The following is a 14,907-nucleotide window of genomic DNA, read 5'->3' on the forward strand; positions in this document are numbered from 1 at the left end:
GAGTGCCTGTGTGTGGAAACGATTTTCGAACCGAAACCACTCCAAACCAGGTGCCAGGATTGTAAATGGGGGCACCGGTACCCCCGGTTTACCCCATTGTTTGTGATTTGTGCGGGAAATATGTTTCGGTGCTTTGGAGCTTCTTTTTCGAGCTCGGTTCGGTTCGGTCTCGTTTGAAGCAAGTGATTGAGCGGTTTTTAGAACATAAAACTCGGCGCTCGGTACGGTGTGCCGGTTTGCTTTTGTTTTTCATTTTTCTTTCCCCCAACCCACCGATCGGTTGTGCTTCAGCTGCAGTTGAAAGGATGATAGCATGAAATATGGTTACTTCACTCCCGAGGGCGCCAAAGGTTCAATTATTACGACACGGTGCAGTGTGTGCAGTGTGTGTGTTTTTTTGTTTTACTCAGGAGGTTCTGGTTTTTGCATCTCGCTCAAGAGCATGATCGATTGAGCGTTTTTTGGTTTGCTGCTTGCAGAGGGCATTGCCAGTGATACTGAGTGAGGGGAAATTTATGCTGCAATTATAGCCATAATAGGGATAAATGTTTGTTTGTTTGATGTTAAGTTTGTGTTTTGCGACTTTACTGATTATTTTGAAGATTTTTAGCATAAATTAATCATCTTTTTCATGATGATCACTGTTGACGCTGCTAGCGATATGGAACATGTATCGGTAGATTGTGAGCTAATTGAATCCTCGAACGAAAAGACATAAACAGGTCAGATCACATGACAACGTGTAAACGGGGACTGAGAAAGCGGACAGAAAGGCAGTAGCGAGAGAGGCATTGAAAGCAAAGGACGCTAAGGCCACTATTTTTGAGTTTTTTTTTTTCCTTTATTGTGCTACGTATTAGTTAAATAAATGGATTTAGTATTAAAAAACTTCAAAAACGGCTCGCGTTTGTTGCATACGCAACAAAATTCTCAAAAATAATGTCGATATTGTGATGCAATATCCGCAGCAGAGACATCATTGTGGTGTGTGACAGAGACCGGGAACGCGTGGGAACACGCTATAAGAACAAAAGCGCTTTTCGTGCTACAACAGAAAGATACGGTGCGACGTATGAAACAGTGTGTGTATGTGCGATAAAAGAACGCGTGTGATCTTGTATTAACCGGTAAAGACCTCAGGTGCTACTCGGTAATAAAGTACGGCTGCGAGGATTCCGTAAAAAGACCATACAAAACAAAATGGAGGATCAGGCGTCAACGAGCGGCCATGATGCCGGTAGTGTTGGTGTGAGTGAAGTGACGCCTGAGAAGAAAGGACCATCGAAGAAACCCACAAAGGGCGGCCACGAGGCCGATAGTGTTGGGCAAAAGAACCTTTCAAAGAAAAAGCTATCGTTCCGGGTTACAACTCCAACTCGTCGTGTGACTCGCAGCGCAAAAAAGGCACATGGAAATGTGAAGAAACAAACTGTGCAAGTGGCGGTATCTTCATCGGAAAGTGATAGTTCTAGTGAGGAAGAAGAAGAAGTAGAACCAACAAGTGTGGACGTGCAACCAACTAAGGAACAAAGGCGTGCTCGACACGGCATTTCTCAGAAGCTTCCTGAGTTCAATGGCAAACCACAGGATTGGCCAAGATTCTACGGCGCCTTTCTAGCCTCGAACAAATCGTGTGGCTTCACGAATAACGAGAATCTTGTGCGGCTTCAAGAATGCCTGAAAGGACCTGCCTTAGAACTGGTTCGCGGAAGGTTGATAACGGCGGAATCCGTTCCGCGAGTGATCGAGAAGCTGGTGCAAGTGTACGGAAGACCTGAGCTTATCTTGCATAGCTTGTTAAAGAAAGTTCGTGAAGTAAAGGCTCCGAAGGCGTCGGATCTAACCAGCTTCCTGCCGTTTAGCAACGCCGTCGAAGAGTTGTGTGAACATCTCGAAGCAGCCCAGTTGAAAGACCATCTACACAACCCGTTGCTTATTCAGGAGCTGGTCGATAAGCTCCCAGACGCAGACAAGCGGGCCTGGTCACGATTTAAGAGAGGTCATGGATCCGTATCGCTGCGAACGCTAACCGACTTCCTTGACGAGGTGGTGACCGAAGTTCTCGACACCACTTTGGATCTCGGTAACTACATGCCCCTATCATCGCAACCAAAGGACACTCGCAGAAGGGAAACGGTAGGCCATCATCAGACAACGCCAGCACAACAAGGGAGAAAGCCATGCCTTGCATGTGAAGCAACGGATCATCGTCTACGCAATTGCACGGTGTTTAAGGAGTGGACAACAAGACAGCGGCAAGACTTTGTGGCGAAGTACAGTCTGTGTAGATTGTGTCTCAACGGACATCAAGGAAGGTGCTTCGCACCAAAGAGATGCAACGTAGGTGATTGCGACCAAATGCACCACCCCCTTCTACACGATCAGGTAGGATCTAAATTGGTTGACGGTATTAGTGCGCATGTAAATGCAAATGACTGTATGCTGTTCCGTGTCGTTCCGGTAAATGTCCATCATAATGGAACCATACTAACCGTTCTTTGTTTTCTTGATGAAGGAGCGTCTATAACGCTGGTAGAGCGTCAATTGGTGGAGCGTCTCGGAGCTGGCGGCGTTCCTGAGAAGCTCACCCTGCGATGGACTGCTGGCATTGAGAGAGTAGAGGACAAATCGCAAAGGCTGAATCTGACAATATCATCTGTAGGCTCAGCAAAGCAAGAGACGCTAAAAGACGCACGAACGGTTGAAAGGCTAGAGCTACCACATCAAAGTGTAGATCGGGAAAAATTGAAAGAACGGTACGCGCATTTAAGAAAAATTCCCATCGAATCATACCAAGGCAGACCCGAGATCATGGTGGGACTCAACAACATCCATTTGTTCACGCCCTTAGAAGTAGTCTCCGGAGAGGAAAGCGATCCTATTGCTGTGAAAACGAAGTTGGGTTGGTCTGTTTACGGGTATACAAAGTCTGGTGCGACCAAAAACAACATCGGGTATCATAGCGTGACCAATGAAGACCTTGATTTGCTAATAAGAGAACATTACAAGCTGGAAGAATCTGTGATAACGATACCAAATGACTCTGCCGAGAACAAAAGGGCTAAGGAGTTGCTAGAAGAAACAACGAAACGAGTGGGTGAACGATTTGAGACCGGCCTATTGTGGAAAGAAAATGAACGCAGTTTTCCTGAAAGCTACTCCATGGCAGTGAGACGTTTTAAGCAACTCGAAACGAAGCTGAAGAAAACCCCTGAGCTACACAACAACTTATGCCAGCAAATCGAAGAGTATCAGAGAAAGGGTTATGCACATCGTATTACACCAGAAGAGTTGCGTGATACTCCGTCCAAAAACGTCTGGTATTTGCCGATCAACATAGTGGTGAATCCCAAGAAACCTGGCAAGGTGAGAGTCGTATGGGATGCAGCTGCAACCGTGAAAGGAGTATCTCTAAACACCGAGTTGCTTAAAGGTCCTGATCTACTCGTGCCGCTTATGCAGGTTATCACAGGTTTCCGGGAAAAGAGAATTGCGTTTGGCGGAGACTTGCGTGAAATGTTTCACCAGATTCAGATACGCTCGGAGGACAAGCAGTCTCAAAGATTTGTGTTCAGAAAATCTCCAAACGAGCCCTTTGGTATTTATGTGATGGACGTAGCCACCTTCGGTGCGACATGTTCCCCTTGCACAGCGCAATTTGCGAAGAATAGAAATGCCTGTGAGTATCAAGATCAATTTCCCCAAGCGGCAGAAGCGATAATAAAGCGTCACTATGTAGACGACTACTTTGACAGTACCGATACGGTAGAGAAAGCGCTGAAACTAGCAAAAGAAGTCACCCTGGTGCATCGTAAAGGAGGCTTTGAAATCCGTAACTGGGTTTCCAACTCGAAAGAATTCCTGGAACAGCTTGGCGAGAACACGGACGTGGGCCCAATACACTTCAACAAAGACAAAGAGACATTGCACGAAAGAGTGTTAGGTGTTATATGGGACCCTACAGAGGATATGCTTTCCTTCTCAACATCGATGCGAGACAGTTTAAGGCCATACGTTGAGGATGGTGTAACGCCTACGAAGAGAATTGTTACCAGTTGTGTTATGGGATTGTACGATCCTCTTGGTCTGATCTCGCCGTTCACCATCCACGGCAAGATTCTTATTCAACATCTCTGGAGGTCAAAATGTGATTGGGATGATGAGATAAATAAGGAGGCGGTAATATTGTGGCACAGATGGATAGAGCTTCTCGAGAACATAAAAACTATACGAATACCTCGATGCTACCTTGACACAACACATTCAGATGCCATAGAATCGGTTGAACTCCATGTATTTACTGACGCCAGTGAACACGCATACGGGTGTGTAGCGTATCTCCGAATACAGGCTGAAGGCACAGTACGTTGCAAACTCGTTATGTCTCGAAGTAAAGTTGCACCGTTGAAGAGACAAACGATTCCTCGACTGGAACTAATGGCTGCGGTATTGGGCGCTCGTATTAGTCACACCATTCTAGAGACCCATTCATTGAAGATCGACAAATGCACTTTCTGGTCAGATTCCAAGACGGTTCTCAGCTGGATCAATTCGGAGCAACATAGATTCGTCCAATTTGTAGCCTTCCGAATTGGAGAAATATGGGAGTTAACCAACAAAAAAGACTGGAGATGGGTGCCAACTAAGCTGAATATTGCCGATGTTATGACCAAGTGGGGGAAAGGTCCTCCTTTAGAAATGTATGGAGAATGGTTCAGCGGTCCAGCATTTTTGTACGAGCCTGAAGAGCATTGGCCTGTGGCTGACGGTGAGATAGAAAGTACCGAAGAAGACACTCGGAAAATAGTCCTATTTCATTCAGTAATCACATCGCAACAGCTACCAACCTGGCAACGACTGGTTCGTGTTATGGCATATGTCATCCGATTCGTAGACAACTGTGTTAGAAAGAGAGATAAGCAAGCAATCCACACCATAGAAGCAACTGGAAAGCTTTCGACAAATCTAAAAGCGACATTTAAAGCAAGAAAAGTACCAATAGAAAAGGAGGAGTTAGAGAGAGCTGAGATCCACCTGATTAGGCAATCGCAGTGGGAATCGTTCCCGGAGGAGATGGATATACTGCACGCCAACCTCGACAGCTCGGTAGTGGCACGGAAGATTAAGAAGAAGAGTGTTGTGTACAAATACTCTCCGGTGTTAGACGAGAATGGAGTGATGCGAATGGAGAGCAGGCTCATCAACAATCGCGACCTTCCATTCGACCAACGGTATCCGATCATTCTGGCGAGACAACACGAAATAACGAAAAGGATCGTGCAACACTATCATGAGTCGTTTGGTCATGCTAACAGTGAGACTGTGCTAAACGAGATGCGACAACGGTTTAAGATCCCGAAACATCGAGCTGCCATCAAGGAGGTACGTCGTCAGTGCACTTGGTGTAGAGTCTACAAGTGTAAACCTTTTACTCCAAGAATGGCGCCGCTACCAGTTGAAAGATCGACACCCAGTCTTCGTCCATTCAGCGCAGTGGGGATCGATTATCTCGGTCCATTAGAAGTCACCGTGGGGCGTCGTAAAGAAAAGCGGTGGGTGGCAGTTTTCACTTGTCTTACCATAAGAGCGGTACATCTCGAAGTCGTTCATACTCTATCAACCCAGTCGTGTCTGATGGCGATTAGGCGGTTCGAGAGCAAATTCGGGAAGGCGGATGACATCTTTTCTGACAACGCCACATGTTTTAGAGGTGCGGATAACGAACTACAACGGATTGACCGGATATTCTACGAGTGTGCCGAAAAGGTTATCTCGGCCTCAACATCGTGGCACTTCACTCCACCGGGAACTCCACACATGGGCGGCGTGTGGGAGAGGATGGTGCGATCGGTGAAGGAAGCGATGCGGGTGCTGGGGGACAACAGGGTACTAACGGATGAAATCCTGCTCACCACGTTGGCAGAAGCATGTGAAATGATTAACTCTCGTCCCTTAACGTATTTGCCGGAAGACTCGTTAGAACCAAAATCACTAACCCCTAATCAATTCTTGAGAGCGCCAGGATCATGTACTGCGGTTTGCAAATCTTATAGTTTAACAGAGAGCCTTAGGAATCAATTCAAACGCTCGCAATACTTAGCTGATAGGATGTGGGAACGATGGACAAAGGAATATTTGTCGTCCATAAACCAGAGGAGCAAATGGTTCGAAGATCAAAAGGAACTAAAAATCGGTGATCTAGTGTTCGTTGTCGATGGTAAGAATAGAGCCGAGTGGTTGAGAGGTAGAGTGGTCGAAACGATAAAGGGAAAGGACAATAGAGTGAGACAGGCAGATGTAAAGCTAGCAAATAACAAGATCATAAGACGAGCGGTTATACATCTAGCAGCTTTAGAGATTCAGTAAGTCCTTCGTTAGGACACGAGGGACGTTACGGGTGGGGGTGTTGACGCTGCTAGCGATATGGAACATGTATCGGTAGATTGTGAGCTAATTGAATCCTCGAACGAAAAGACATAAACAGGTCAGATCACATGACAACGTGTAAACGGGGACTGAGAAAGCGGACAGAAAGGCAGTAGCGAGAGAGGCATTGAAAGCAAAGGACGCTAAGGCCACTATTTTTGAGTTTTTTTTTTTTCCTTTATTGTGCTACGTATTAGTTAAATAAATGGATTTAGTATTAAAAAACTTCAAAAACGGCTCGCGTTTGTTGCATACGCAACAATCACCAATTATGCTCATTACTTTGCTAAGATTCTTAAACTTCGATCTTCATGTTATGCGCCTAAATGTATGCCCTCACAATGTACATTTTTGTTAAGATGATGATGGGTAGACATTGCAGACTGTTTTTTTCTTCTATCTATTGCATTTATTCTCATATACTGTATATCATACTCTTCTACTCGTTGGCTAGTGCTTAGGGTTAACTGTTCAGATACGGATGCTCACACAGATAAACTTAATATTTACAGATGAAGTGTAATTGATGTTTCGAAAGCAATTTTATACAGTAGAGAAGAGTACTTTATACACAGTTAGACATGAAAACGCTTCAGAAATAATAATAAATTAAGTCTGTTAGAACCTACCAGAGTGTGAAGACTCGATCATTTCGTTCAGCTGCAGTGCCCAGAGAGGAGATGAGACCCTTTTTCCTTTCCTTTATAAATCAATGTCATTCGACTTCGTGCTTGAAATGTCAGCAAAATTTCGAATTTAATCCCATGTGTCTAAGAAATTTTTCAAACGCTAAATATCACCGTTTTTAATTTGCTTATACAGAACAAATGAGTGATAACTGGCTATAACAACGGTGGGAATCAATTTGAATAGAGAGTTTTAATGTTTAATTTTTGTTGTTCAATTCTATGTGCTATGAATTTTTATTTATTTAAAAACGATGGGGAGCCGAGGCGAGAGCGGTGCCGATCATCACACGGCAGGGCCAGGGTTCAAATCCCATCCAGATCGCCTCCCCGTACGTAGGGCTGACTACTTTACTACAGGTAAATTTAAGTCACACAAAGCCAGAAATGGCAGGCCGAGACCTCTCGAGGTTGCAGTGCCAAGGAAGAAGAAGAAGAAAAACGAATGAGATATTTTAAACATTGATGAAAAATATGCAACAAGAAAAAATATACGACCAGTTACATTGCATCATTCTGCCTCCAGCTTCCGTGGCGATTAGACGTGTTTCGCTGTGGAGCGTCAAACAGATCATTTGCGTACGGCAGATAGTGGTCATTGTCCTCGTGTGCGATTGCGTAATCAACGTGATTACCCGTATCGCACTAATCGGTGTCTCCGCCTTTCTCCGGCTTTCGCTCGGAGTTTGTGTTTATCGATCGAGTGGCGCCTAGCCCCGATCAACGTGTGTTCTCAGTGTTGTGAGTGTGTGTATCTGTTGATCGTTGCGATAAGCAAGCGTATCGACGCTGCATCGTCGCATCGATCGTGAACTGTCTTGTGTGCGTGTGTGTGTGTTTGCTCGTGCGCGCGTGGTTGCTTATCGTGTATATCGGTAAGTTTGTCTACCCCTACTTCCCCCGTTGTCTTCGGTCCTAACATGGGGACCGACTTATCGGATTCGGAGAGAGAGATAGAGCCGAATGTGAAGCGTAAGCCTGGTCGCCCTAAGACCGCTCCTGCCACTAAAAAGGTGGCATTGGAAGAGAGACCGTGTTCCTCGAAGGCGTCGAGTGTCCCACCGGCAAATAGTTTTTGTGCCCCGCTGACAAAAGCTAATGATCAGCCATCTGAACATCGAGCTCGTGCTTACCCGGTGTCGTGGGAGGGTAAGCCGTTGGTTTATTTTATGCCACGTACCAAGCAGCTCGATGTAAGGACGATCGCGGCTGTTTTGTTTAAAAAATACCCGGGTGTTGCCGATGTGTTTCGGATGCGCCCGAACAAGATCAGGGTAACCGCAAAGGACCGGGCACAAGCCAACGTCATTGCGGCTGATCCAGATTTTACGGAGCACTACCGGGTTTATATTCCCGGTAGTCTGGTGGAAGTTACCGGCGTGATCGAAGACTTCGATTATCCGGAGGAGGAGGTGGTTAAATTCGGTGTAGGTGCATTTCATGCACCAGACACGCCGAAAGTAAAAGTCCTTGAGGCAAAAAAGCTTTTTAAGCTAGATGCCTCATCGAAAGATGAAAAAAAATATATCCCGACCACCTCCCTCCGGATCACGTTTGAGGGAACGGTACTTCCGCAGGCCCTCATTTTAGAAGGCCTCCGGATACCCATCGACCGGCCATACGTGCCAAGGGTGGCCACCTGTTCTAAGTGCAGCCGGATTGGACATGCCGATCCGTTTTGCACTCGTAAGATTTGCTGCGGAAAATGCAGAGGGGCTCACGCTACTGAGGACTGCAAAGCCCCGTCCCAAAAATGCTCGCATTGTCGGGAGGAGTGGCATGAGGTTGCATTGTGTCCTGTGTACCGGAAGCTGCAAAGGGAGCAGACCAAAACGATAGCCGAGCGGGCACGCGGCTCGTACAGCGATGCTCTAAAGGGAGCAAACGCATCGACCCCTTTGCAGTGCTGGATAACACAGCTGCAAATGGCGAGGCCAATCCGACTGCACTGGAACAGGTGCCATTGAGACCAGTAAAGAATGTGAGAATCCCGTACAAAAAAGGACAAAGGAAGGTCCTAAAGACGAAAAGTAAACCTTTGGCATCACAGCGCCACGCTAAAATTTCCCCAACCGACCCGAAACGCGACGCTGAGCCCAAAACTACCGCCCCCCAAATTGCCAGGAAGCAGCCCAAGAAGAAGCGATCTTCTCGGACTGAAGCTCCGGTGGAAAGCCTGGCTTTTCCGACGGAGCCCACGAGCTTCCCGAGAACTCCCACCCCTTCTCTTTCCGAGATCCTTGAGTCCCTCCTAATGACCCTTAACCTCCCGCAGCATCTGCACATGATCGCTACTTGGGCCCTTCCTTTCCTGAAGGGGATGATCAAACAGTGGCTGGCTCAATGGCCATGCTTAAGTATGATGGTCCGTTTGGATGATTAATGGCTCCTACGGCTACTATCATACAGTGGAACTGTAGGAGTTTGCTTGGCAAGCTAAACTCCTTTAAAGCATTAGTGGGCGAACATAACTGCGATGTGTTTGCCCTCTGTGAAACTTGGCTATCGGATGAAATTAAATTAACCTTCCCGGGATATAACATAATCCGTGAAGATCGCGTTACTAGGGGTGGGGGGGTACTGATTGGTGTTCGAAAGAGTCACACTTTCACCAGAATACCCACCCCTAGACAAGAAATGATAGAAACTGTCGCAGTTAAGGCAAAACTGGGCGTTCTTCACGTGACAATTGCGTCTATTTATATCCCCCCGATAGCCAATAATGAAAAGGAAAAAATTGAAAAGTTCAAAGAGGATCTTGGAAATTTAGCAGTGGTCTTGCCTGGACCGCTTTTGATCCTGGGAGACTTTAACTCCCATGGAATCGACTGGGGGTGCGATAAGGATGACATTCGCACTCCTATCATCCGAGATTTCTGCGACAGATTTGGTTTTTCCGTTCTCAACTCAGGAGAGGCAACTAGGATGCAGACACCTCTAAGTAGGGCGAGTGCACTGGACCTGTCTCTATGTCCATCAGCAATGGCCCTGGATTTTAGTTGGAAGGTGATCCAAGACCCTATCGGCAGTGACCACATGCCGATAGAAATTTCCTACATCAAGGGAGGATGTCCAGTAGAAGGAATCCCCGTTAAATGTGACTTAACGAGGAACATCGACTGGACGAGATACGGCGAATTAATAGCCGCTTCGCTTTCACTTGACTTGGAAGATTTGTCTCCTGTCAAGGAGTACGAAAAACTTGTTTCAATCATAAACAAGTGCGCCCTTGAGGCCCAAACAAGGCGCTCCCACCAAGCAAGGACATTTAAAAAACCTCCCACTCCTTGGTGGGACAAGGATTGCCAAGCGGCTTTCACCAAGAAGCGTGAGGCATTTAAAGCCTTCCGGGACACGGGCTCGAGGTCCTTATATGAAAAATATAAAGGACTAGAGAGAACGTGCAAAAACCTGTTGAAGGCGAAGAAAAAGGGTTATTGGCGTAGATACGTCAATAATCTAAACCCTGCCACTTCACTTAATTCGCTTTGGAGAATGGCTAGAAGGATGCGAAACAGCAACAACATCAATGAGAGCGAAAGCTTTTCTGGCGAGTGGCTGTATGAATTTGCCCACAAGTTTTGTCCCGATTTCGTTCCTGCGCAAAGCTTTACACAACATGCGCCTGGTAGTGACCCTAGGATGGATTCACCGTTCTCAATGGTAGAGCTGTCACTTGCTCTCCTATCAAGCAAAAATTCCTCCCCAGGTCTGGATCAGATTGGTAGCAAATTGCTTCAAAATCTGCCTGACATAGGGAGGAAGCGTCTGTTAAGCATCTTCAACAATATGTTGGATGTCAACAGCGTTCCGCAAGAGTGGAGAGAAGTGAAAGTTGTCACTATCTTGAAGCCTGGCAAACCGCCATCAAGACACGATTCGTATCGGCCAATATCGTTACTGTCGTGTCTGAGGAAACTCCTTGAAAGGATGATTCTTTTTCGGTTAGAAGAATGGTTGGAATCAAACAACCTTCTCTCAAATACCCAGTTTGGTTTTCGTAAAGCCAGGGGTACTAATGACTGCCTAGCCCTTCTGGTTACAGAAATAGAGCTTGCTCGTGCACGCAAGCAGAACATGGGATCTATTTTCCTGGATATACAGGGGGCATTTGACTCAGTATCACCATACAAGCTGAGTCAAAAATTAGAAAATGTGGGGCTGGGTCCAAAGTTGAATAACTTTCTGTTCAACCTTTTGTCGGAGAAAGCTATGAGTTTCAACAATGGTCATGTGCAACTAAAGCGGACCAGTTTCCATGGACTAGCACAAGGGTCCTGCTTGAGCCCCCTGCTATATAACTTCTATGTCAGTGAAATAGATTCTTGCCTAGCTCCGAACTGCAGCATTAGACAATTAGCAGACGACGGCGTCATATCTTTTGCAAGCAGGGACGCCGTCGAAATCCAACTGGCTTTACAAACCACTTTGGACAACCTTGCCGAGTGGTCTGAAAACCTTGGTATCAAGTTCTCTGCAAAGAAAACTGAGATGGTAGTCTTTTCTCCCTTCAGCGACACGACAAAAAACAGGGAGAAAAGACTATTTGACCCGAAAATTGATGTCTTTTTGTACGGTGAAAAGATATCAACTACCGACAATTTTCGATACCTTGGTGTTTGGTTCAATTCAAGGCTAAACTGGAGTACACATATCACCCATCTGGTGCAAAAATGCAGTAAAAGAATCAACTTTCTAAGGACAGTCACAGGATTCTGGTGGGGCGCACATCCATCAGACGTCCTACGACTGTATAAGACAACGGTACTATCCGTGTTGGAATATGGAAGCATATGTTTTCATTGGGCATCCAACACGCATATCCTCAAATTAGAGAGGCTACAGTATCGTTGTCTTAGACTCGCACTAGGGAGCATGAAATCAACACACAATATGTCCCTAGAAGTGATGACCGGAGTGATGCCGCTAAAACTTCGTTTTGAAATGCTGTCGCTTCGCCTTCTAGTCCGTTCTTCAGTATCAAATCCCTTGATCGAAGAAAATTTTAAAGCGCTTCTAGAGACAGGTTCTAAGAGCAAGATCTTGAAAATCTACGAAGATTTTGTTGCCCTACAAGTGCATCCTAGCGCTCCACAGGCATTAAACCGTGCTGCCCTTCCTGAGACCTACAGTTCCCTTTTAACAACAGATTCCTCGTTGCACGAGGAAATTAAGACCATACCGAATGATCTTCGCCCGATGGTAGTTCCGGGCATTTTCAGGGATAAGTATGGCCATTTAGACCAAAGTAGCCAGTATTACACTGACGGATCATCCTCTAAGGAAGACACCGGCTTCGGCGTTTTTAGTGAGTCCGCCGAAGCATTTTTCAAATTGCGGGAGCCGTGTAGTGTCTACACCGCAGAACTAGCCGCAATCTTGTACGCACTATTGATTATAGCAGCGAGACCTTCGGATCAGTACTTCATTTTTACAGATAGCCTTAGCGCTATTGAAGCACTAAGATCCCCGAAGGCTGTTAAGAGCCAGGATTTCCTTGTCATTAAAATCATAGAATTGCTTGGCTCCATGTTCGACAAGGCGTTCAGGATTTCGCTAATTTGGGTACCTTCTCATTGTGGAATTCCCGGCAACGAGAAGGCAGACTCACTGGCCAAAACAGGCGTCCAACAAGGCGCATTTTACGACCGTCCGATCTCGGCCCGAGAGTTTCTTCGCCTACCACAGCAACTTTTCCTGTCTCGCTGGCAGAGCATGTGGGAGGCGGACGATCTCGGGCGATTCCTTTTCTCGATCTCTCCGCAAGTGTCCCTGCGGCCTTGGTTCGGTGGGCTCTCTGTAGACCGGGTGTTCATACGCATGATGTCTCGACTTATGTCGAATCATTTCGCGTTGAACGCTCATCTGCAGCGTATAACTCTGGCTCAGACGAAGGTGTGTGGCTGCGGTGACGGATTTCACGATGTGGATCACCTTCTGTGGTCCTGCGTGGAGTTTGAAACCGCAAGACCCTCCTTGTTGGGCGCAGTCGAGGGCATCGGCAGACGACCGGGCACAGAAATTAGAGAAGTGTTGGCGACCAGAGACCTCGCATACATGAGGCTCATCTTTCGATTCGCCAGAGACAACGGTCTTATCCTTTGATTCCACATCCCCATTATCCTACCAAACCATATCCGCCATTCCTTTTTTGTTATTCGTTGTGTTGTCTTTGTCTTAAGTGTTAAGTTTTTTTTTGTAGTGCCACGGGTGATCCGTTGACGAAGCAACAGCATCCGGGGTCAAAGTCGGCACTGTCGTAAGAAGGGAGGCAGAATTTTCTGGAACAGTGTTTTTCATCTCTGTCTAGCCTTGATGGGGCGAGCTCGGCCTTGCTGGCGTTGGGTTCGGAGGTGGTCGGCGGGTTCAGCCCCGTAATTAGCAGAGACCCTGCTGTTACGGGATGGAACTCGCCGATAGCTTCTGAGTTCGGTGCTGGCTTGATCGAGCTTGGGCTATCACTGCTGGGCAGTTTGAGGAACACTGTGCGCAGGCAAATGTATGTACTGTTCATATTACTGTTTTCTTTTTGTATTGTTACAGTCCAGATCCGCTACACGGAAGGATGTTCCGTTCCACACACCACACTACCACCAACATAGCAACAGAAAGCAATAGACCCGGACCAAACCATCAACACAACCTCCACAATAGACATGATACCACACTGCAATCTCCACACACCGACAACCGAGCATGCCCGGGATAAGGCAGAATAACAGGGAGGAAATGCCTTGTTAATTTATTTGTACTTGTATTCGTCAACACACGCGGTGTTGTCAATACGGCGCCAAGCCGTCTAACTATAAATATAAATAAATAAAAAAGTTACATTGCATTGAAAGTTTGATTCTTCCGAATTGCTTTACGCCTGGTGATATGCAATCGGGGTAACTAGCATCAACTTGATTATCATACTATTATTTCAAATGCTAGAAACTAGTAATGTAAACTGTATCAGTTAATATGATTCAAAATTTTTAACCAGATTAGCTTTTGAACGCGTAGAACTTAATTTTTATACACATATTATTCAAATAAAATATTATGTAAAATATTGCATACTTTAAGGCTCTAGACAATACAGCGTCAAGCCGTAATACTAAAAATATAAATAAAACTTTTAGGCTCTCAGGATGACCCGGAATAGAAAATTCTCCAATTTGGATTCAAATATTCTAAACAATTCATAAGCAATTTATTGAATCCTTTATAAACCGTACTCAATTGACCTTTAAAACGAGAAAATATTGGAAAAAATATCTCCAAGAAACACCACAACTTTCAAACGTACAACGCATCGAACACTCAAGGACGCTTGCGATAGAAAAACAAGCTGGGAAAACATCGAAAAACCAACCCCATTTCACCCCATTTCCCATCCTACTGCGCTGACCTGACTCACGCTGACGATGTCGATCGTGGTCGTGTGCACGTCAAACCGAAAGAAATAATAATGGAAAACCGCCGTTGGAAAACCCTTCCGGGCCGGATTCCAAAGGCCATTGCCGATAACCCGGCCCGGTACAGATGATGAACGCAGGGGCATACGACACTCTCACACACACACAAACAAACTGAACGAGTTGGTTGTTGTTGTTGCTGCCTTACGACCCGCGTTCAACCCGTTGACAGTTTTTAATTTGCTACCATGTGGCAATCGCACTCACAATCCGCAAACTCCTCCACTTGGATTCGTCAGCAAAAGACAAACCACACACACACAAAGAGGGGGTGGTTCTTGCCACAAAAACCGTGACCGTGACGTGAACCGTAACCGGGCAGGGTGGCTGGT

At 46.1% G+C, this 14,907-nt stretch overlaps 2 protein-coding genes across 7 annotated transcripts in view; one reads left to right on the top strand and one right to left on the bottom strand.

Annotated features, from left to right (window-relative positions):
- Positions 1-14,907, bottom strand: part of LOC118512033 (nephrin-like) — a 93,013-nt gene that overhangs the window by 38,619 nt on the left and 39,487 nt on the right. The window lies entirely within an intron of this gene.
- On the top strand, positions 1,189-2,646 carry LOC118512035. The gene is made up of 2 exons (XM_036055832.1): positions 1,189-2,385; positions 2,516-2,646. The coding sequence occupies exons 1-2, from the start codon at positions 1,201-1,203 to the stop codon at positions 2,525-2,527; spliced, it is 1,197 nt and encodes a 398-aa protein (XP_035911725.1). The 5' UTR covers positions 1,189-1,200; the 3' UTR covers positions 2,528-2,646.

This window comes from Anopheles stephensi, chromosome 3 (genome assembly GCF_013141755.1).
Source record: "Anopheles stephensi strain Indian chromosome 3, UCI_ANSTEP_V1.0, whole genome shotgun sequence".
Taxonomy (NCBI): Eukaryota; Metazoa; Arthropoda; class Insecta; order Diptera; family Culicidae; genus Anopheles; species Anopheles stephensi.

Coding starts and splice junctions, on each gene's coding strand:
- LOC118512035 (XM_036055832.1), top strand. CDS start 1,201: ATGGAGGATCAGGCGTCAACGAGCGGCCATGATGCCGGTAGTGTTGGT.